This window comes from Bos taurus, chromosome 28 (assembly GCF_002263795.3).
Source record: "Bos taurus isolate L1 Dominette 01449 registration number 42190680 breed Hereford chromosome 28, ARS-UCD2.0, whole genome shotgun sequence".
NCBI classification, from domain to species: Eukaryota; Metazoa; Chordata; class Mammalia; order Artiodactyla; family Bovidae; genus Bos; species Bos taurus.
In genome coordinates this window covers 9,363,140-9,388,081 of record NC_037355.1, presented here as the reverse complement: position 1 = coordinate 9,388,081, position 24,942 = coordinate 9,363,140, and the positions used below count along the sequence as shown (strand labels likewise).

Sequence of the window (24,942 nt, the reverse complement as noted above, 5' to 3'; positions counted from 1 at the left end):
GACTGAGAATCCACATAGAGTATGCAGTAAGGTGCTTTCAGCTAACGTACACTTTAGAAGTTAGAGGACCTGATTCTCTAACCATGCTGGTTCATAGAAAATTCATGGTATCGTCCTCATTTTATGATCAACACTGTGCCTTTCCCAACAGTCACCTACCTAGAGAGGACAGGAGGAACTACAGTTTCATGTTCTTAAATCCTCATTCAGAATTTAACTTGGAGAACCTCTCTGCCTTTCTGGCCATTTGAAAGCACAAGGCTTCAAGTCACAGAGAACAATATTATGCTCATTTCCTATGGCAGGGAGGCATCTGGAATCTAAAACTCTTCCATAGTTGGGAGTCATTTTTCCTCTTGTTCAAAAAATTTGAGCTTTCTCTGTCACATGCCTGGTCCTTCCTTTCTCTCATCGTTTTTCTTTAAGTGAATATATTAACAGCTGGTTCGCATCTAGGAAGCCTGATATTACACATGTTAAAAGCTTCATCAGAGTCAGGGTGAAAAGACTCAGAAAATTGCTAACTGCTTCTTTCTTCATGTCGTCTGAGTCTTCCATGGTGAGAGAAGACTGCATGTGTGCATGCTCAATCGCTTCAGTTGTGTCTGACTTTGCAACACTATGAACCATAGCCCACCAGGCTCCTCTGTCCATAGGATTCTCCTGGCAAGAATACTGGAATGGGTTGCCATGCCCTCCTCCAGAGGATCTTCCCGACCCAGGAATCAAACTTGTGTCTCCTCTATCTACTGCACTGCAGGCAGATTCTTTACCACTGAGCCACCAGGGAAATCTTGAGAGATGATTAGGTTCAGCTAAAAACCAGCCACTTACTTCTGTTTCTCCAAGTCTTATACTTGAATAGGGCCAGATTCATCCTGATTCTGTTTCACATCCATTTTTACTTACCTCAACATGTGTTGCCATCTTCCCTTTGAATGTCTCAACTTCCATTCTTCCTTATTTCCTGACTCAGTCTCAGCTCAATTTACTCTTAGATAAGGATGTTGGGAAATTCACTGCCATTATTATTTCACAAAAATGAGTTTATACCATTATCTCATTACTACTGGACTTTTGTATTTTTAATTCAAAAGGGCATGTCATTGCCATATGGATAAATGACAACAAAACTACCAACTTTCCATTTTCCTTGTTCTCCTGCTTTTCATGTTCTCTGTAGAAGCTCTATTCACTACACATGCTTTTTTTTTTTTTAATATTTATTTTATTTGGCTGTGCTCTGTCTTAGTTGTGGCACACAGGATCTTTAGTTGCGACATGTGAGATCTAGTTCCCTGACCAGGGATTGAACCTGGGACCCCTGTATTGGGAGCATAGAGTCTTAGCCACTGGGGCACCAGGGAAGTCCACAGACAATCTGTTTTGGTTTATACACATCATGCCACAGAAAAACAAAATGAATAACAGTGAGTTAGTAAAGGAACCTCTGTTAGAAGGTGTCATGCCAACAGGTGGCCTGGAGACTCACCTCCAGGGCCTCTCTCCTCTTCTGAGTGAGCGTTCCCAGCCGATCCCACTGGTCACAGATTTTCTGGCAGCGATCATTAACATTCACAGCGTCGTGATAGTCCAGTTCACTATCAGAAGGGAAAATGAAGAATAACTTTCCCAGATGACATAAAGAAAAGTGGACACAGGCTCAAAATAAATTGGTAGTAATTAAAAAAAAAAAAAAAAGATGTAATGGAGAACGAGCAGGGTGTTTCAGGGTTTTGTTCAGCACTGCAAACATGATCGCTATTCTCTGACATCACAGGAAGAATTAGGAAAATTCTTGCTGGTCAACAGATTTCTAAACAGAGAGAAAAGCTGTCCTCTTGACACCTCAGGTTAACTTTATTCTGCCTTCATTTTCTTGGCCGGACCCCTGGAGTGCATTATTTTTAAGTGGTGATGTACCTGTAAATGAAGCCAAGAATCTGACCTGAGGACAGTCCCAGGGACCGTGCTGAAGCCACGGTGATGGGAACATCAAATGAGTCATGGGGGAGGGAGGGAGAGGGGGATCAGCCTGCACCCCATTGTATCCTTGGCTCATCTCAAAGGGCACCAGGCTGGACAGAGCACCACGTCCCGGGGGGAAGGCAGGGGGCGGAGGTGCTGGGACTCTGAGCCCAGCAGCACCAAGCCCTTCCTCTCTGACGAGGACTGACTCATGTCACTCGTGTGACAGCAGGGACACCATGACTTCTCCCTCAGGGGTCCCTGTTCCTCACCAGCCCTGCTGTACATCCTAATGGGATCTTTGTGAGGTGAGATAACCTGAATTTACCATTCAAGCAAATTATTGACTAGAAAGTAAACCTAGTGTCTCTGGGGATAGAAAGTTTGAATCCTGGACAAAATTTAATCACCCTTTTAGTTAGGATGAAAGCAAGCCTCAAAACAGTCCAAAGTGAGGCTTTTAGGAAATTCCCTCCTATCGGACCAAATCCATTTCCCTGAAGCTTATTCCTTCTTTCGACTCTAAATTAAGGCAATGGCTGTTAACCTGCTTTTTATTCTCTTAAACAAAATTAACTTGTCTTTATTGAATGTCACTGTTTCTGAATAAAGGAGATGCATGTGTTGTGATGTGAGTGTGCTTTCTGTGGGTAAGAAGCTCCCAATCATCTAAAGAATCCAGTTCTTAAGAGCAGCTTTGTACACACGTACTCACACAGACACACACACACAGACACACACACACACACACACCACTAACTGAGATGGACTGAGATTCTCTGATTATTATAACCAGAAAATCAAAACCAACCAAAACATGACAGCAATACATTTAGCCCTGAATACAAAGTGAAAACGATATGGCTCTTCAAATGCAACTATTAAAGAGCAGAAAGACTTCAGAACTAAAAACCCAGGAACCTTCTAGTGATCCACAGTGGAGGCATCAATCACAGCTTTCTGTGATTATCATCAGGGCGAACATGTATCCCTCTTTCTAATTCATACATACTAGCTCTACACACGGAGAAGGCAATGGCACCCCACTCCAGTACTCTTGCCTGGAAAATCCCGTGGACAGAGGAGCCTGGTGGGCTGCAGTCCATGGGGTCACTAAGAGTTGGACACGACTGAGCAACTTCACTTTATTTTTTCACTTTCATGCATTGGAGAAGGAAATGGCAACCCACTCCAGTGTTCTTGCCTGGAGAATCCCAGGGAAGGGGGAGCCTGGTGGGCCTCCGTCTATGGGGTCACGCAGAGTTGGATACGACTGAGGCGACTTAGCAGCAGCAGCAGCAGCAGCTCTACACATACCGAATTCCAAGGACTTAGGGAGTGCATAGCTGTGCAGGGTATTTTCTTTTCTTCTGTACTTTGAGGACTGCATAAACATCATTATTTTAGAAAAGGTAGAAAGGAAAGGGAGACTAATAATAGTAAGATGAACACAGGTTTAGATTCTGTGGCTCCTCTCTTGAGTGAGTAAAGAAATACACATTGGGGATACCAGGAATAATAATAATATAAAATTGTTACTTAATTTTTATGAGCAATATTTGAAACCATCCCAAATTATTTATGGGAACTATGATATAACATTAAATTACTTGTGTTTCCCTCCCTTTTTTTATTTGAAATTGTTAACAAGCAGCCAGATGGCCAACATTCAAGAAGCATAAGAAATAAGACAATGGTAAAGCCACAAATACAGTGAAAAACTGGATATGAAAGCCACAAATATTTAAGAATATATTTGGGCAAGGCTGAATAAGAAGATAGTTCTAAAAGAGGCCGTCTCTGTTAATTAAGGAATTCGCTCCAGTCAAAAGGGAGAAACATGAGAGTCTTAAAATGTAACATTATCATAAAAAACATTTACTATTGGTTGTTTAAAGTTATCATTATGTGACAAGCTCTAAAAAGTGTACAGATCTATCAGTGGTAATAATGAGGGATAGAGAAGTAGGGAATGGAATTCTGTATTTATGAAAAGGAGCAAGGATCTTAAAAAAAAAAAGGCTTAGGAACAACAGAGCAGCCCCTCTCTGGAAGGATGGCCACAGCCAGAGGCAGCGTCTGGATCAGTGGGACCTACAACACCCACCGGGGCTTGAACTACCCTGGCCTCAACCTCATGTTAGCTCCTCCCATAAAATAAAGAGCATGAAAATGAAACGGCACTTATTTGATGACAAAGGAAAGTGGGGCCTTACTATCTCTTCCTTTGGAGGCATCTTGGTCTTTGGTTTCAGGGGCGGGGGGTAATATGGGGCATCTCATGCACCCAGGCCTGGGTGAGGCCCCCTTTGCAAGCCATGCTCCCATCCCGAGTGCTCGTTTCCCATCCTCTTGGAAGTGGAGCTGCCTGTGCTGGGCATGAGGGTGCTGCCCGATGGATGGACACAGGGACACTACCAAAACCAATTGGAAGTGGAGCTGCCTGTGCTGGGCATGAGGGTGCTGCCCGATGGATGGACAAAGGGACGCTACCAAAACCAAAGGACCAGCACAAAAGTCAGTGTCACTCTTTAAGGAAAAAAAAAATAGGACCCGGACTGTGACTCAGCCATGAAAAAGAATGAAATAATGCCATTTGCAGCAACATGTATGGATCTAGAGATTGTCAAACTGAGTGAAGGAAGTCAGACAGGGAAGGAGAAATATCCTATAACATCCCTTATAGATGGAATCTAAAAAGAAATGATATAAATGAACTTACTTACCAAACAGAAACAGATTCACAGATTTAAAGAATGAACTTATGGTGGCCGGGTGGGGGGAGGATGGGGGAAAGGGAGAGTTAAAAGTTTGGGATGGACATATACACCGAACTATATTTAAAATGGATAACCAACAAAGACCTGCCATATAGCACATTGGTTCAATGTTATGTGGCAGCCTATGGATGGGAGGGGAGTCTGGGGGAAAATGGATGCATGTATATGTATGGCTGAGTTTCTTTGCTGTTCACCTGAAACTACCACAACACAGTTAATTGGCTATCTGAAAGTGAAAGTCTTGTCGCTCAGTTGTGTTCGACTCTTTGCGAACCCATAGCCCTTCAGGCTCCTCTGTCCATGGAATTCTTCAGGCCAAGAATACTGAGTGGGTAGCCATTCCCTTCTCCAGGGGATCTTCCTGACCCAGGGATCTCCTACATTGCAGGCAGATTCTTTACTGTGTGAGCCACCAGGGAAGCCCTGATACCCCAATACAAAATATACAGTTGAGGGGGGGAAAAAAACCCAATACAAAATAAAAAGCTTAGGAAAAAAGAAAAAAAAAAAACCAGGACCAATCCCATCACAGCATCCTCTGGCTTGGATCAACATTTAGGAAAGGACAGGAAAGGCGGGCCCCCACGGCCCTCTCCCTGGGAATGCCTGGGGAAGCTCTCTGTAGGGTCCTTGGTGGGACCCAGGGCTCAATGTCAGCGGCGGCGCCCGCAGGCAGCACATACTTGAGCTCCTGGGCGATGGCGGCAATCTGCTCCACGCGGTCCTGGTGTGCAGCCAGGTCGCTCTCGAAGGCCTCGTGCTTCCGCAGCAGAGCCCGCACTTCCGTCAGGGTTGACGACTCGTAATCCTTCTGCAGCAAGATCTGCTCTTTGCCTGCAATGGTTGCAGCAAGGGAGTGTGAGGGCTTTGGCCTCTTTGCAAAGTCCTGGGTCATTTCAGAAAACCAAGAGAAGGGAAAAAGAAGGACAGCCCTGAAGAGGCAGAGATAATATCTCAGCTAGAATTCAGGCTGTCACTCTGCTAAGGAGGCCTTGAGCCCCTGTGTGTTCTGGAACGGTGGAACGCACACTGCGTGCATGCTAAGTCACTTCAGTCATGTCTGACTCTTTGCGACTCTAGGGACTGTACCCTGAAGCCTTCTCTGGCCATGGAATTCTCCGGGAAAGAATACTGGAATGGGTTGCTGTGCCCTCTCCCAGGGGATCTTCCCGACCCAGAAATAGAACCTCCATCTCTTAAGTCTCCTGCACTGCCAGGTGAGTGGGAAGCCCGGAAAGCACACTGAGCATGTTCTAAACAACAAGTCTGTGTTATTCCTAAAGAAGTACCTGACTTCCTTGTGATGCTCAGTTAAGCTAGTAATTACTAGCCCATGAACATTATCTGGGATTATTAGACAAAACACGTGTACTCTTACTTGTCTGCCCATGGGTTCAACCATCTTAGCCCGATTCTGCTTGTTTGAAAACTTTATTTTTTACTGAGATTAAATGCAGCCTGTGATTTTTTTCTAATAACAACAGAAAAATTTCTCTCTGAAACTGTTTCGCCACAAATATTTCTTAAGTCAAGCAAGTTCTGTGGTTATAACTGGACCCATTTTTATTCCCTGGTTGATGACCTTTAAGAATGTAATTCCACAAAGCTAGACATGGAAAGCAAATGTTCACATACTGAATGATGACAACACAGCACTATGTGCCAAATGCCAACTGAAATACCTTATAAATATGAACTCATTAAATCTTCACAAAAACCCTGTGAAGGAGGGACGACTGTTACCCCACTTTGCAGAGGACACTGAGGCCCTGAGAGGTAAGAAGCATGCAGGGTGCACAGTTGGGAGGTGTCAGTGCTAGGAGGCCAACCTGCCTGGCTGCACGTCTGTGTGACCGTCTTGCTGTGCAACATGGACAGTCAAGCAGTACGACAGCAAAAGGAACCCAAAGGATGAGGGAAACCTCCCTGTCCTTTCTCAAAATAGATGATCATGTCACGAGGGGATGTTCTGTTCTTCTACCTCAGCAAAGAGCGCAGAGTCAAAACGATAGCACAAGCACAGCATCACAGCCATGCAAACAGGTATGCCTGTGAGGCCTGAAAGGAGCAGATGAATCTAAGTGAAACAAGAGCATTGGGAAGACAGAAAACCATACCTTGTGTTCTTTCCTTGCAAGCAGATTTTCTAAGTGGGAAATTTTGTTGCTTTTGTAGCATTTAATAAAACTTCTATCTGCAGAAGCTAGTTTCTGGGCCAGGGCTGTCTGACCCACAGTTAGGGAATAAACAGATGATTGTGGAATCAGACAGAGGAAAGTAGGCTGAGTCAGGAGGAGGCTGGGCCTTAAGGAGGACGAGGCCTAGCTGTGTAGTTAAGTGTGGGAAGAATGTACTATGAGTCCTGTTTGGTAAAAACATCCATCTTCATCTCTACTTTTTTGTTTTTGGCTGCACAGTACAGCTTGCTGGATCTCAGTTCCCTGACCTGGGATTGAACCTGGGCCACAACAATGAAAGCATGGAGTCCTAACCGCTAGACTGCCAGGAAATTCCCCATACCCATCTCCTGAAGTACCCTAGGACCTGGGACAGCAAACCAGAAAGGGGCGAGGACAGCTGCCTACAGGGCCACAGGCACCAGGGACAGTGGTCACTTCACACATGTACGGCTCTGTCCGCAACTCAACCCCGATTTTCCAGGAGCCCACCGTGCCCCAAGGACTCACCGTACGCCCAGGTTTCATGCGTGGATGCCTTCTGCCGGAACTTCTCAGCCAGGTGCTCCACGCGCTCCAGCCTCCGGATCTCGTTCAGCAGCCACTCCTCGTAGCCCTTCTCCGCCTGCTCCAGCCGCTGCCAGGCGCCCGCAATGTCCTGGGATGGTTGGAGACAAGCACGACACATCCGTTATGTTCTGGCCCCCTGGGCTCCCCTCCGATCCCCTCTGTGATGTCAGCGGCATTTTCCTGGGTGCCTTCTTGTCCTTCCTTCGCCCTCTGTACTCCCCACCCACCCCAAATAACCATCCCCATGTTTTGGCTTCTAAACATCTTCATTATCACCTTTTGGACTTTTTGGACTAAGATGGCCCTTCTCATCAGTGAACAGATATCAAATGCTTCTCCAGATGTGGACAAAGGTTTACACACTTTAATTTTCTGGCTACTAGAAGCTGAAGCCACAGAATGACTCAGCCCCAAAATGACTCAGAGACTGGGCTCTACCAGCTGTCAACTGGTTCCCGGACATCACACATGTGCAGGCGCTGTGGGAACCTTTGGTATAAGAGTGGACAGCACCTGTAAAGTTCCCAGGGCCTCCGTGTAGTTTTCATGACTGTGGTGGGGGGTGGGGAGAAAGACAACAAATAAGGAATTAAACAAGCAAAACTCCTATTTCCGACAGTGATGTGCTGCTAAGGAAAAACAACTCACAGTCAAGTGACACTGATGAGGGCATGTGAGAGCGGTTCCTTTAGGCGGGTTACTGAGCAGAGAGACGCCTCTGAGGAGCTGGCATTTGAGTCGAGACCTCAGGGATGGGAAAGCCAAGTTCATGATGAAGGGAGGGATGAGCTAAAGGCCTGTGGAAGGGGTGCACTCTGGGCTTGGGAAGGGCCACAGCAGGTGTGTCCATAGATGGCTGAGGGGCAGAGCAGCCGGAGATGAGGTCAGCAGGGCGGGGTGGGGGTCGGACCACGTCAGATCCCGGAAAAGGGATCTGGATCTTATTCTAGATATTTTAGAAAGTCACTGGAGGGTTTTGAGAAGAAAGGAGACATACTGTGATTTATGTTTTAAAAAGATGGGGACTTCCCTGGTAGTCCAGGGGTTAAGACTCAATGCAGGGGATGTGGGTTTGACTCCTGGTTGGGGAACTACGAGATCCCACATGCCACAGGGCACCTGAGCTGGCATGCCACAGGAAAAAAATTTTTTTAAAAGATGATGGCAGCTGCTATGTAGAGAATGCATTTTAGGGGGAAAAGAACAAGAAAAACAAGTGAGAAAGTCACTGCAGGGTCCAAAGAGAAGCACTGGTGGCTTAGCACAGGCGACAGCAACAGAGGTCGAGAGAAGGGCTCAGGTTCAAGGTATGATCCCGAGCCAGGGGAACTTGCTGAGGAACCAGATACAAGAAAGTGACAGAATGGGAGGATCTGAGATGACACCTGGGTTTGGGGCTTTAGTAACTTAGGGGTCAGTGATGCCATTTACTCACACAGAGCTCACTGCAGAAGGACTCCTGGATGTTAGGTTTTGAGACATCCAAGTGGACATATGAATCTGGAACTGGGGCAGAAATCAGAGCTGGAGACGTCAAATTTGGGAGACATTGCCATTATAGCTGGTAATTAAAGCCACAAGCTTGGATGAGTTCACTTGCAGGTGTCAAGACAGAGGAGAAAGTCAGGAACCCTTGACCCAGAAACCATCTACCTATAGCCTCGGGGGAGGAAGCAAAGCTGTGAGCAGTGACTGGAAGGACTCGGTGGTCAGGCAGGAGGAACTCAGCTAAGTTCAAGAGTGGAAGGAGTTTCAAGGAAGCCATGGTCACAGCAACAGAAAACATGAAAACAGAAGGGACCACTGGGTTGTCAACATGGATCGTGCTGACTTTGAACAGAACAGTCTCCATGTAGGTGGGGATGGAAGCCAGATTACTTACTGCAGGTTGAAGAGTAAAAGAAGTAAAGGAAGAGGAAGGAACCAAAGCTAAGGACCATAAAGAATTCTCTCTGGATATCCTGCTGCAAAGGGAGCTGAGAAACAGGACAGCTGCTGTGGGGAGATGTGGAGTCATAGGAGGTTTTCATTTTTGTCTGGTAGATTCTAGACTGCTTCCTAATGCGGATGGGAAAGATTCAGCAGAGTGGGAGAAACCAATATGCAGAGAGGGAGGTGAATGTAGGACTGAGGCCTGGAGAAGGTGAAACGGGGAGGTGGTAACAGGAGGGAACAGAGGTATGTGATGGAGATGCCAGTCCACCCAGAGGCGGGGAGGGGAGGGAGGGACACCATCACCAGGTGTCTGTGAGAGGCCTGCTCTGTGTGAGGCACCAACAGCAGGGAGAGGCAAGAATTGTATGATGGCAGAGAGAAAATATCCAGAAGGAAGTGGCCACAGGGTCAAAATTATAGTCAGTGCCTCCTCTCAGCGGCAAATCAGAGGAGGGACTTTATGAAAAAAAAGAGCAGGGTGCCCCCGGGGCCAAGGGGCTACTCACCGACACCATCTTGCCCTCGGAGGGCATGAAGGCCGGCCGGTTGCTGATCCTCAGCTTGGTCTGCAGGGTGTTGAAGTTGATCTCCAGCTGGCACTTCTCCTGCACCTTGGGAGGCTTGTGCTTCCGGCGATAATCCCGGAAGTCCTCCAGCTTCTTCTGCATGGCCTGCATGGTCTTCTCAGGAGTCCGGTTCTCGAGCCAGGGGATCGTGCGCCGAATCCATTCCAAAAGCTGCTCCCAAAACACACACACACACACATAAAAACTGCTGAAAAAAACAGCAAACTGACCCCCAGTTATAAAACAGAGGCATCTAACAATTGGGAATGGGTTGACCAAAAGCTCCTGAGATTATAGAAGTCTGTAACAGCCCCATCTGTAAGGAGGACACAAATGGAGACTTCAGTCCCCACCCAGGGCCACTCACCCTTGCCCAAGTGTACAGGTTGAAAACTCAGAGTCAGCACAAGGCATGTTTTACAAAAATGAGACATTTACAGGAAACTTGGGGACCAGACATGAGCAGACAAATGCTGGATGGAGCTTTCAAATGAAAAAAAAAAAAAAAAAAAACAACCAAAAACTTCACGTGGTGGAATAAAATCAGGAAAGGACTGGGTTTAACTTAAAATGTATTTCTAGTTTCAATCGGCTCAAATCTAATGGGTCTATTTACTACACAAAAGCACTGTAAATCTGGAACTGACTCAATGCCAAAGTGTATTTTAATAGCTAACTTTCAAGGAAATCCACAGGATGAAGGTGGAAATGGCAATGAATCCCAAGAATGAAGGATGCCCCGTTCTCTTGAATTACCACCAAGGCCTTACAAACGCCCTGCACAGTCTATCTGAAGAGGATGAATAAAGGACCAAGTAAGACAATGAAGGCTATCATCACTGAGGAGCATCTGTCCTTTGGTCCTGGTCCTACTTCAACCCTGAAGCTGGATCACTGGCATTAAATGATGCTGCAAATGGAATTTTCCCACAACAGTACAAAGTCAAAACAGCATCATCAGCTTGGACTCATACATACAACTACTTGGGAAAATTGATTCCAAGTGTTCCGATGCTTTACCCAGGACAGGCCAAGTATGGGCCCGAGTAACTCACAGCAAACATGACTTGTTCTCCGCTACTGTCACTGTGGCTGAGTTCAATCCAGAGAGGAGGTGGCTGTGGACCTCAGCCTGGTCCTGCTTTGCTTTGGTTGCATGCATACTCGGTTGTGGCCAACTCTTTGCAACCCCATGGACTATAGCCTGCTAGGCTCCTCTGTCCATGGGATTCTCCAGGCAAGAATACTAGAGTAGGTTGCCATGTCCTTCTGCAGGGAATCTTCCCGACCCAGGCATCGAACTTGAGTCTCCTGCATCTCCTGCACTGGCATGTGGATTCTTTACCACTAAGCCACCTGGCTTCTCCGGTCCTGCTTAGTTAATATTTACACTATAATAAGAACAAAAAGAAGAGCAGCGTGGAAAGTGCTACTCTAACCAAGAATCTGACTGAAGAGCTGTAAAAAGGCATCCTGGAAACTCATGCTCAAATGTCTTGGACGGAGGGCTCTACCAGCTCTGCCTCCACCAGGTTCCCTCTAGATATTTGATATTTAAATACATACACAGGGCTGAGCCTCTGTCATCTCACTATGGATTGTACATGTTCCTTAGATCCTAAGTCACTGCGTGGAGCCGGGATCCTGAATACGGAGCGCATCCAATGTGATGTCAGAAGCCAATGAAGCAGGAAAAAAACAAGGAACGCAGTGTCATCTAGGGGAGTCCAACCCCGGAGGTGCAGAGCTTCTAACATGCAAACTACCTCCATGCCCTGCAGTGCTTGGAACAACCTGCAGCATGATCTTAGTGCCAATAATTAAGCTGCTACAAGATGAACAATTCCTGAGAGCTAGTGGAGTTTCCTACTTTAGTCTACCTGAGATGAAAAATGCAAAGAAAAAAAAAACAAAACAAAACACTTGACAATCCGTGTTCACCCTCTGTTTCTCACCCTCAGGGAGGGAATGGACAAGACCGCGGGGACCCGTTTCCTTTACCTCACTCGCTAGCCTCTCATATTCTTCCATCAGCCTCTCATTCTCTTGATTCACAGCAAGAACCTTACATATCCTGTTAGCCGCTGTCTCAGCCTGTAAAACACAATAGGTAAACAGGACGGCTCTGTCGACAGGGACGTGCATACACAAGGGGGAAGGCGGCAGGGCAGGGGTGGCATGTGCTGTCAATGGTGCAGCTTCTAGGTTCTGGTGGGGTAAGCCTGAGGATATGGCTCTTGCACACTATGGGTCATTGCATTCCTTTAGGACAGTTTCATACAGACTTACACAGCAAGGTGAATATACTGTAGGGAATAACAGGAAGATTAGCGTTAGTTGAAAACATGAGCTTTGTGGAACATCAAACAAGTTAGTAACAGAAATCGATGGGTCGCAGAAACAAAAATCTCTGGTCCCTGGGCGTCCACCTGAGCCCTCCCAGGGGTCCCCAACTTCCGGGATCTAATGCCTGATGATCTGAGGTGGAGCTGATGTAATAAGAATAGAAATAAAGTGCACAGTAAATGTAATGCATTTGAATCATCCCGAAACCATCCCCTACCCTGGTCCATGGAAAAACTGTCTTCCCTGAAATCGGCCCCTGGTGCCAAAAAGGTTGGAGCCTGCTGCTCTAACCGACCTCAAAACTACAGGGCAGGAACTCTCCAATCACATTAGATATCAAAGCAGAGAGGACTGGGTTCTAAATACATCTGTCATTCCCCTGAGCTCACAGAAGCCCTTCTTTTCCCAAAATGAACACATAGAATGTGTTAGCTGGGATGCTTTCTCGGAACAGAACCTGCTTTAAGACTTTGTTTAATCCACCTGAGTAGCTGTTGTGGTATCAGTAATTTTCTATTGTCCTTCTGTGGGGAGCTTGAGCTAGGAGTGGCCAAGTACCTTAAACCATGACCATGAGACCCATCTGGCTTCCAGCCCTCCTGCCTCATCCCAAGTCTTGCTTCTGAAACCCTCATAGGGGCCAATTTCCAATTACTACCATTTTCTGGAGACGGTCTTATAGAGTTATAGAGATCATAGAAATAATACATCCCTTGTCCACCCCCATCTATAAGAACACTGCAAGTAGAGATATGGGAACAGGCAGGAGGCAAAAACAGGGGACCAGGGAGAAAACGGAGGGACACCTACCTGTGATGTCCCTCAGGCTGTTGGTTAAGGAGCATGCATTTTTTTTGAGGTTTTAACACTGTTATCTTTTCACTATTTCAGTTACATTAATATTCATCTTGCAAGATGTTTGAACAGGTCACTGAATAGTGAAGAGCATCCAGGTAGAAGAGAACTATTAATAAAAATGGGCCCTGGAAAGGTGTCCACTCCTCCTGGTCAAATCCCTCTTCACTGCTCAATCAGTGCAGCCCAATTTTCATGGCTCTTGCTTTTCCTAAAGCATGAGTATTTCCCACAATTGACTAGTGAAATGTGAGCAATATCTTAGAAGGACAGAGAACTAAGAACACTTCAAGAACTTGAAAGGTAAAGCTATTAAGTAAAAAAGCATTCACAGTTTGGAACTTGCCAAGTTAGGTCATTACAAAACACTCAGAAAGAGTCCCAGGTAAGATGTGAAGTGCTTGGACACACACCCAGGCATGCACGCATGTGCTCGCGTGCACACGTAGACACGTAACTGAAACCAATGCACAGGGCAGCACGGCAACCGGATAGACGAGGGTTAAATACCTGCTCCGCGCCCGCGAAAGCATGGTAGAAGCAGGAAACGTATGTCATGATAGCTCTTTCATCGGGCTTGGGAGTGTTCACAATGTCTGAGGGAGGGAAAAATAACACAGAGAACAGACATACACACAGATGAAGAGTAGAAACCAGGGTGAACAAAGGGAAGAACAAACTGGTTTACATTTGACTTTCTGCGTTTTTTGGGCCCACCATCCTGACCTTTAGGAAGGCCGTGCAGAACTGAACGCTCGTGAACACAATGCTTTCAACCAGCACGTTTCTTTTTACATCGTCAAAATGAGGGTTTCTCTCCCACCCTGGGTGGGTTTTTTTTTTTTTTTTTTTTTTTTAAGTGCAGGCAAGGTATTCCTATGGGAACCCGGCTGCTGCCTATTAGAGTTGGTTCCCACTTCCTAAGGACCTGTGGGATCCTGCCTTTTAAGTGGATCATGTCATCTGCCATTTTGGCTGTGAGCAGCCATCTCACATCTGTCCCTTTGCAAGATGCAGGAGGACATGTAGACCTCTCTGGCCCCATCGTGGCCACCACTTCCCCTCCCCTCCCTCATAATCCTTGGCTTTCTGCTCTGTGCACAGCCCTCACTTAAACGGGGATGAAGTTCACTGAAGACAGCACATTTTCTAATCCTTCTATACGTACTTACCATGCGATTGATAGAAACCACCCAGAGTAACAGAACTTCTACAAAGAAGGGCATACATGACTTGAACTTCTTACTATGACTCTCGCCACCATATGTAGGAGCTGCCAAGACAACCACCAGGAAGAGAGAAAACAGAACCACAGGAACATACACTCTTCCTTTCTCACCTTGGCCACCCCATTTCTAACTTGAGACTCAGTTCAGTCACTGACAGAATGCAGTTAAAAAAGGTGTTGTGTAATTCCCCAAGGTGAAAGCTCGTCATCGGATTTCCAGAGGATATCAATAGGATATGGGCTTGTGGAACAGCATGGAACCTTCTAGAAAATGAACATGAATGGCATACTACTTACTGCATAAACAGTACGTTTCAAAGAAAAACAGACTGAAAAAAACAAATGACTGCTTCTTTGGAACCAGATGGATCTCCTTACTCCGAGGAGTTGGGGGATGGGGGAGAGAAAAACAACTGGAGAAAAAAGTCAAGACACAGAAGGTAAGAGGTGAGTGGCGACTTATGTGTCACATCCTCACCTTCTGTGCACCGGCAAAAGCATGATAGTAACAGGAGACATAAGTCATGATGGCTCTCTCACCAGCTCTGGCAGCGTATACTAAACCCGTGTGGAAAAAAGAAGGTAAACTGCTAGGATGTTCCAACAGCAGCAGGCCTCTCAGAGAGGCCAAAGTCTTGAATCTTCCCCCTTGCCCACATACTTCTGATGTTCAAACTTTGGCTCAAATCAAAGAAGTTCCTTACTCTGTGTGCACTTCTAAGAACCGCCAGAGAGAAGGGCACGGCCAGCTCAGAAGAGCCCTAAACAAGCAAGTAAGCCCCATCCATGCCTGGAGTGGGAACTCCAGAATCCCACTGAGTGCACACAATGGTGCCCCCTCCCTCTGGACAGATGGGGTGTCCCGGGGTCACCCAGGGGCCTCCAGCAGGTCCACACAGACCATGAGCACCGACAAATCCACAGCTGGTGCTCACTGGAGGCAGGAACATAGAGAAACAACTTTCACAGCTTTTTTAAAAGTGTGGAAGGTACTTAAGACGGGAAAGAATCTCACCAGTTTCTATTATAGGTTCATGGCTGGGTAGCCCAATTAGCTACTCCATTTAGAGTTCAGAGACCATCACAAATGACAAGAAAAAGGTCAAAGGATTTGCCAAAGCGATTAACGATCTGAGGGGAGGAAACTGGTATTTAAGACATTACAATGAAAGAGTGACAGAGGGAGGAACATGTTACTACGAAGCTGTGGGGATGGTGAGTCTGGACGCAGGTGGCAAACACACAGAGGATAATTAACGGTGGGGGAAGATCTGCTGGGGAGCTGGTTACACCACCGCACGCCCCCACCCAAGCCACTCAAGCTCATAACTCTTTTGCCAGAAGACTCTTACAGAAACTACTCTGCAAAGAAAATAATATCATACATAAGCGTTTTTCTGAACCATTAAAAACAAAACAAAAAAGGAAAAATATTAAGAGGCAATGATGTCACAGAGGAGCAGGAAATGAACAGAGTGCCAACATATCCCATGTACTCAGGATAAGCAGAAGATATGCCCAGACCAGGACTCAGACTAAAGGAGAGCCAGGAGCAAGAGGATGACCAGCCTGCCAGAGTAACAGGGTAATTCCAAGCTCACCCTCCACTGTCAGAAGTCAGGGAGGCATCAGTGAAGGAAAAAATGAATTTACCGTCACTTGTTTTTTCCTCTCTTCAGTATCCTAGCGGTTCATTCAAGTGGTAAACTCTGCATAGGTATTTACTGCACGTAAAGTTTAAAGGCCAGAGCACCCAAATGTAAACGTAGGTCAGAAGATGGATGGACAAGAAGAAAAAGGTACTTCTTGTACATTGAGACTTCATTGTTTCATTGCCTTTCTCCCTCTAATGAGTTTGTGAAAAACCATAAGCAGATTCCAAAGAATGTATTCAAGTGTGTTCAACATCCAGTATTACAGGTGTTTGATAAAATGGCCATTAACAAACAGGCAAAATTAGACTATTCACTGACAGATCACTGAATGGGTTACACTGTGGCCCTCAAAATGACAGGTGGAGTCCTGCTTCCTGGTACCTGTGAATGCGACCTTATTAGAAGTAGATCTTTGCAGATGTGATCAAGATGAGGTCATGCTGGAGAAAGACGCACCCTTAATCCACGGTGACCGGTATCCTTTAGGAAGAGGGAAAAGGCATAGAAACAGATGCAGAGGGAAGATGGCCATGTAAAGACAGTCAAGAGACTGGAGCAATGCTAAAAGGAGCTGAAGAACACCTGCGGCTTCTAGAAGCTGGAAGAACAAGAAGAGGTCCTCCTCCACAGACTCCGGAGGGAGAACGGCCCTGCCAACACCGTGATTTCAGAGTTACAGTTTACAGAACTAAGAGAGAATAAATTTCTGTTGTTTCAAGTCACCTACTTCGTGGTATTTTGTTAGGGCAGCCGTGATACAGTCACCAAAAATAAGGAAGAACAGAAGAATGACAACTGACCAGAACCAAGCTCTTCATTTTCCCCCAACAATGCTAATTAGCAGAAGCAACAAACCAACAGAGAATAGTACGATTCACAACAAGCACAGGAATATAAATTCCTTGAGGGCTGGGCCCTGCCTTATATATCTCGTCATCTGCAGCTTCTCCAGGGTCTTGTATATGGTGGGTGCTCATCAAGCATCTGCTGAGTGAGAAGTGATTCATGCATAAGTGAAATGAAATAAGTGAATGATGTCCATGTATATGCACTTCCAATGCTGTGCCAGGGCAAAACTCACACAAACTCATCTCACAAAAAGGGCAGGAAAAGTTCTGAAACCAGTCCCCAGCATGAGGGCTGCTAAGCTGCAACATATTGAAAGGTTCCAGCTCTAACGAAACTAAATTTAACTCGAACAAATTAAAGATGAGACATGAAAATCTGAGAGGCACACGATGACTAACTGTTCTATTGTCTACATTGTGATTCCATAACTTCTAGTGGGAAGGATTGTTTTTCCTTGTGGAGTCTTAAAGCTTAAGGAGAGTTATTTGTTAAATTTCTGCCTATGTAGTTCAAAAAAGAAGCAACCTTATGTTGTTTAAAAAATTAAATTAAGATAGGAAGCTTTCCATTGAAAATCACAAACCAAAGCATTCCGTTTCTTTGCCAAAGTTGAACCTTTTACCAAGTCCTTTCACTACAGTCTTGCTGGCTTGCTTTTGAATAGGATTCTAAAAAATAACTTTGAACTAGCTACACATGAAATATTCTATTAATTATGAGGCCAATGACAGAAACTTCCAAGGGACCCTAGGGCTTCAGATGTAACCTAGCTATACACTTTACAAGTCCCCACGTGTGGCCGTAACATAGGGAGCCCACAGATTTTCTGTAAGTCAGTAAACACAATTTTCATCTCACCTTCTGCATCCAACATTTTGGGAATATCCAGGTGCTTCTCTGCTATTTCCATGGCCAGGTTGATATTTCCTATTGGGTCATCCTGCATGGAAAAGAATATAACCAGCTTTTTAACATGTTTTTTGAACAGCACTTAATGAATTTTTTTTATATGCCTCATTTTGGGGATGAAACTTTCCCATCCATACATAACCACAATAGTATAAGATTTTCTTTCTTATCTTTTCCCAAACACTTCAAACATTTAGAGAAACATCAAAAATAACATAAAAATTACTCAATCCATGCACACTTTATAAAATGTGAGCCCAAAGTCTGAGAGAACAGATACTGTGTGGCTGGGAGGAAAGTTGTGAAATATCTTCTCATGAATGGGAAAAAAAAACAAAATGTCCTGGATACTTTGGCATTTATTTCCAACTCTTGATAACAAAAATTTAGATGATTCCAAAAGGAAGCATGAAACATACATTTTTCCCAGATCTGGAAGGTGGTCATGGAGAATATTCATTAGTACAACACTAACTTTACATTTATTTATGTTTTAAATACAAGAAAATTCTGCTTTTAGCCTGTTTAGGTGAAACTTTTAGATCACTAAAGATTGTTACAACATGGCTACAAAGAGCCAAAGTTCGGTTTGCAGAATATTAAATTTTAAAAATCAAATTATTAAAGAAACTATAGAAACAATATTGTAAATGAAAACTGTGAAGAAATTTTTGTTCTTACGACTGTGTTTGTCATCCACAGTAAAACTGGTTAAATATATATGTAACATAACAAAGCATATTTAACCAGATGTTTTTAACTGAAATACTGAAAAATTAAAAGATGTATTTAATATTTCTTCTTTTTATCTTCTAAAGAGATTAAGTATTGTGAATCTGAAATGGGGTGGGGGAGTATATAATACTGAAAATTTAAAAGATGTATTTAATATTTCTTCTTTTTATCTTCTAAAGAGATTAAGTATTGTGAATCTGAAATGGGGTGGGGGAGTATATAATACAGAAAAATCAAAATGAGAAGTAATGTTAGTCCAGAGATGACTATAACGAACTTTATCATCAAAGCCATTTAAACATTTCAGAAGCTGCAGTGTTTTGCAATGAGAACAATCACTTTGATATGGTGAAACATTTAAAACATGCAGGCTTCAAAGACGTTCAGTGCTCAAGGAAGAAACCAAAGCAAGCCTCCTGGCCTCTCAGAGTTCACTATCATTTCAGGCAAAACGTTTTTTCAATTCCGTGTTGTCTTCACAAAGCATATAATCCTTTTATTAAAAGCAGCCATATAATAAGGGGAGTCTTAGCTGCACATTTTATGCAAATTTTGTAAAGCCAAATAGATGAGTAAAAGTTTCTTTTTGTTCTTAACACAGAAGAAAAATTTCAGCATTAAAAACAAAGTAATAATTCAGAGACTTTGTGAATGGTATCTCACTTAGAATGTGACTTGACATAAAACATGGCAATTAAGTGTTTTCTCGGCTCAGCTACTGGTATGTGACCCTGGGCAGATTACAAAATTCTCCTCTTCTTCACCTGTAAATCTGGGATAATAAGAGTACCAACTTTACAGGCATGTTACATTACACAGCTTACTGTGCATTATGAAGACTGAAAGACTAATTGCGCATGTACATGCAGGCATGCTCTGTCGCTTCAGTTGTGTCTGACTCTTTGCGACTCCATGGACCATAGCCCACCAGGATCCTCTGTCCACAGGATTTTCCTGGCAAGAATACTGGAGTGGGTTGCCATGCCCTCCTCCAGGGGATCTTCCCCACCCAGGGACTGAACCCGTGTCTCCTGCACTGGAGGCAGATTCTTTATTGCTGAGCCACCAGGGAAGCCCTTGTATAATATACATAAAATATATGTATTAATATTAACAGTAAAACCCAGATGTATGACACATACTAATACATATATAATAAACATATATACTTATTAAGTGCCTAATCTAGAGCTTATCAAAGTATTAACTGGTACTGTTAATTATTATCATTTTTTTACTGATCATAGGTGGCCAATTACCACATGTCTATTGACCTTTTGTAATAAAAACTTCCCAGGTGGCGTTAATGGTAAAGAATCCACCTGCTAAGGCAGGAGACACAAGAGACTCAGGTTCAAGCCCATGGTTGGGAAGACCTCCTGGAGTAATGGAAATGGCAAACTACTCTAGTATTCTTGCCTGCAAAATTCCATGGACAGAGGAGCCTGGTAGGCAGAGGAGCCTGGCAGGCTACAGTCTATGGGGCTGCAAACAGTCGGACACGACTGAGCGACTGAACACTAAAAACTGACCCTTATAAATGGCTAATGAAGTTAGGTCTATTTAGTATAATTCCTTCATTTTGCAAATAAGCTAAACAGTAACTGAAAAAAATATACACTGTCTCTAGGTTTCAGAATAACTCTGGGATGAGAACATACACTTGGGGAAGTTGAAAAACTCTGGCTGCCCATTCCCTTTGGCAGTCTTCCATTTGAGGACCACAGTTCTCACCTTCAGGACACAAGTGCATTTTTCATGTGCTACCCCATGGTCAGTGAAGACAGGTCAGGGGGAGGGTGGTGAGCATGTGACAACTGCAAGGTGGCCAAAGCCAGCACACTCTTCCACGCCCCCCTCCACGGGTCACACCATGAGAGAAGCATGCAGCAAAGACCAGATTCCACACCAAACACAGCAACTCGAGGTGCACGGCCAGCCAAGCACACCAGCAGCGGGGGGAAATGTGCCCGACGCCCTGGCAGGAATGGTCATGGGGCGTCTTAAGTCTTTACATGGCCTTATTACTGGGCAGATAGACTGTCCATTGCAAGATTTAGAAGGGGGCAGGATTTCTTTTTTCCATCACAGATCACATGTGCAAACTATTTTAAAGAAAGAATTCAGACTATTTGAAACTTAAGCGCAATAAAAGCTTAAGCTTAAAGGGAGAATGAAACTTTCCTAAGCTGGGAAAAAAAAAAAAAGAACTTCCGTAAGCTGAATTTTTTTAAAAGAGAAGAACAAAAATTCCCCAAACCTCTTTTCTAAGGGTGCAACTAACACCTTACATCAATAGCAAGGTAATTATGAAGCATCTCTTGTGTGAGAAACAAGTTAATCAACTCTGAATAAATAGGTCAGCAACTAAATCCTTCAGAAAAGATAAAAGGAATTTAAATACAAGGTTTGGGGTATCTGCATCTCCTTCCCCAAATAGATACTTCACTTCCCATATTTTCAATCTGGGAATGTAAAATCTCTAAGAAACATACATAAAGCTTTCATAGTAAATCAAACCAATACAACAAGCATCGTAATGTGGGCCAAAATGGTGACTTGGCTCTGGGTCATGTCCTGCCCTAAAATGACAAGTGAGCACTCTCCCGGCCACCCTTCCTGTCCTCACCCCTCGCCGGGCTGGCCGGGAGGGCATATTGGCAGCAGCCTGGGTGTTGGTGTGAGTTCAGGGCCGACGGGCTCAGTCTCAGACGACATGCTGGGGGCAGGGTGGACACAGCATGCCAGGCCCCCCAAATGACCTTGTTCAGCTTTGAGTAGTCAATGAGGTCGGGCCGGTGTCTGTGGATGAGCGCACAGAGTCCAAGGCCATCTTTCCAGCTGCACGACAGTCACAGTCGGGAGGAACAGGAACTCGGGTTAATGGAGAGGCGGCGGCAGCAGCAGCAAGGGGCTGCCCTTGGTCATACGTTGGCCTGGAATTTGGGACCCAGAGCCCCAGGTACCTCCCTCACTCCCCCACCCAGTGACGCTGTGGCCCCTTCCCTGGGAACACTCATCTCTCTCCTGGGGTCTGCCAAGGACTGCCACCCCTTATACTAGTTTTGATTCCATCTACGGCTTCAGGCTCAGCCTTGCCTGGGACTCCCTCCCTGCTGCGCTTCTGCTGTGCTGGTCAGTTCTGTGCTGGGAGAACCAGCAGGGACGGAGGGAAGATGTTCCCCCACCAATGCTCCTCTTGCCACTCAGGGTGTGGCAGGGCTGGCTCCCTCCTTTCTCTCTCGTCCAAGTCCCTGGAGTCGGCCCAACAGACAGACACCAGGACGGTCCACCCTGAAACGCCCAGGACACACTTTCCTCCAAGAGCACGCTCCTTAGTACGCTCCGAAATCCTACACTCTCCCCTATCCTTCTTCATAGGGTTCTTTTCTATTATTGCTTTATTTGTTTGTTTGTTTTAAGGCAATGACGCATAAGCACTTGAAGGACTTAAAGACACCACTGTGTTCCCAGGCACCCTCAGGCTATGAGCTCCCTGGTGACAGGTTCACTGAAGACCAGGAGCAGGAGTCCTGTGCCTTTAAGGGTGGGGAAGAAGGAGACCCCAGGAGCTACACTGTTGAAGGGCTCAGGCCCATTTTGGGCCAGAGGAAGAAAAGAAGGTAAGTGGAAGGCCAGACTGGGCTTCTGACATTCACCCAGCAGGTCCCAGCCTTTCCAGGTCCTCTCACCCTGACAGCTTGTTGTACGAACAGCAAGGCTCCTCCTCACCTGTGTGCACTCAGGACACCTAATAATACTTATCTCCCTAGATGAACCTCCCCTCCTGGGGGCTCATCTGTATCCTTCATTTCTTTTCTCTGATCTATGGGGGCTAGGGACCCATTTACATTCACGGGTATCCCTATCACACAAAGGCAGAAAACATAAACACCCGGCAAAAGATGGACACGAGAAAGGACAGACTGAAACAAGGGACAGAAATCATGCTCTCACATTATTTCTGGATCTCCTTCATTCAGCTCCCTATAGTTTTTCAAACAGGCCTTTTCTATTTTTCTCCAATCCCAGCCTACAAAGCTGACTGATGAAGCATCTTCTGGGCACTGCAGACAAGAGGGACAGGGTGGACCTCGTACATGGGATATGCAGACCCTAGTTCAATCTCCCCTTGTCCCTGAGAAGCCATCCCTGCCGTATCCCTGCATGATGCTCACAAACCATACCAGTCTCCCTAGCCTGAATCCAATGTTTTCCCCAGTGGGACCCTAAGCATCAATCAGTCCAGAGCCTGAGTTCTACTACATACAGAAAACGCCCCACAGACAGGAAGAGACACTGAAATAAATAAACACTGTTCTCCCTGTCCACTCATATTCCAGAGGGCATATAAGGACCCCAGGGCCCTGGTTGCTCACCTGGTATGGAAGTTCTGAATGTTCACATTTCTATAAGGAGCAGTCTTCCTTTGACACCAAAGTAGCAGGCCTTCTTTGGCAGAGGTTTCTGTAATGATAGCCAAGAGAAAGAGTTCACCCTCACCCATCACTCACCCAAGTTCTTGTCATTTGTTAAAAGAGACTTCCTAGAGGGCCCATCACCAAAGACATCACCTCTGCAAGAGGAGAGGGGCTGGAACCCTCTTCCCAGGGACTGACTTCTGATGCCCCTTGAAGGGGCTTAAAAGGGATAATACAGAAGCAACAACAAGGTATGACATAATGAATACCAAACCAGACATCACGGGTACTGGTAACTTACCTTTCTGATGAAAAAAAAATTTTTTTTAATGTGTGTAATTTATAACTTAACTAACCTGTCATTGTCATTGCAACCCACTCCAGTATTCTTGCCTCGAGAATCCCATGGACGGAGGAGCCTGGGGGCTACAGTCCACAGGGTCTCGAAGAGTCGGACACGACTGAGCGACTAACAAATACACACCACCTGTCAATGATCTCATTTAAAATGTATATTCTTAAGTAAATGGAATTCAGAGAGGCCACTGTGTCTGAAACGTATTCCCTTCTATATTCCCTCAGTGATTTAAAAATACTTAAAGGTTTTTATTGGCAAATTCCACGTTTGGCCACTGGGGTTCTGACCAAGGTGGGAAAAAAAAAAAAAACAACCAACCACTACTGGGAATTTCCTGGTATTCCAGGGGTTAAGACGACATGTCTACTGCAGGGGGCTCAGGTGCCATCTTTAGTTGGAGAACTAAGATCCCGCATGCCACACAGTGTGGCAAAACAACAAGAACAACAGCCACCTTGCTGCAACAGCCATGAAGACACTGCTTAGATGTCTCACTGCTGGGAACACAGCACAGAACTGATATCCCAGCTGCCAGTCTCTGAATCCACCCCTGCATCCCCCTGAGGACACACTTCTTCAGGGCTACTCCAGCCCCAGGCTGAGCAAGGGACGGGCACCAGAGTGGGGCCATTCCTGCCACAAGTGGGACTCCTCTGAGAGCAACTGAGGCTGAGGGACTCCCCATCAGCCCGGCTGAACCTGCCTGAGGACCACTCTGCAGAATGAGATTTTTCTTTCCCAAGTCCTTCTCTCCACAGCACAAGTGTCAGCCAGGCACTAGGCGCCCTGCCATCTACTGCTTCCCTTATCTTATCCTCCACAGGCATTTCCCCCAACAAATCTCTAGCATTTCTGCTATGAACTGAATGTCTGTGTGTGTGTGTGTGTTAGTCACTCAGTCGTGTCCAACTCTTTGCGACCCCATGGACTGTAGCCCACCAGGCTCCTTTGTCCATGAGATTCTCCAGGCAAGAGTACTGGAGTAGGTTGCCATTTCCTTCTCCACTGAAAGTCTGCTGCTAAGGCGCTTCAGTCGTGTCCGACTCTGTGTGACCCCATAGATGGCAGCCCACCAGGCTCCCCTGTCCCTGGGATTCTCCAAGCAAGACCATTGGAGTGGATTGCCGTTTCCTTCTCCAATGCATGAAAGTGAAAAGTGAAAGTGAAGTTGCTCAGTCATGTCCGACTCTTAGCGACCCCATGGACCCCAGCCTACAAGGCTCCTCCGCCCATGGGATTTTCCAGGCAAGAGTGCTGGAGTGGGTGCGTCTCTGTCCCCCTCAAATTCATGGGTTGGAGCCCTAACTACCAATGTGATGGTACTTAGAGATGGAGCCTTTGGGAGGTGATTAGGGTTAGATGAGGTCATGAGGGTAGGGCCCTCATGATGGGATTAGTGCCCTCATAAGATGAGCAAGCTCTCTGCTGTCTCTCTCTCTTTCTCTTCCCACCTGTCTTTCTCCCTTCCCTCTTCTCTGCCATGTGAGGACACAGAGAGAAGGCAGCCATCTACAAGCCGAGAGCCCTCACTAGAAACTAACAGTGCTAGCAACCTGATCTTGCACTTTCAGCCAAATAAATTTCTGTTAA

The 24,942-nt window shown here is 45.5% G+C and overlaps 1 protein-coding gene across 1 annotated transcript in view; it reads right to left on the bottom strand.

Moving 5' to 3' along the window:
- ACTN2 (actinin alpha 2) overlaps nt 1-24,942 on the bottom strand; it is a 78,678-nt gene that overhangs the window by 15,276 nt on the left and 38,460 nt on the right. The window contains exons 5-13 of the mRNA NM_001034635.1: nt 22,953-23,040; nt 21,336-21,414; nt 17,788-17,869; nt 13,708-13,793; nt 11,998-12,090; nt 9,937-10,167; nt 7,436-7,583; nt 5,432-5,582; nt 1,493-1,601 (exon numbers count right to left, since the gene is read on the bottom strand). Of these exons, the coding sequence (NP_001029807.1) occupies nt 1,493-1,601; nt 5,432-5,582; nt 7,436-7,583; nt 9,937-10,167; nt 11,998-12,090; nt 13,708-13,793; nt 17,788-17,869; nt 21,336-21,414; nt 22,953-23,040 (1,067 nt within the window). The remainder of the gene's footprint in view (nt 1-1,492; nt 1,602-5,431; nt 5,583-7,435; nt 7,584-9,936; nt 10,168-11,997; nt 12,091-13,707; nt 13,794-17,787; nt 17,870-21,335; nt 21,415-22,952; nt 23,041-24,942) is intronic.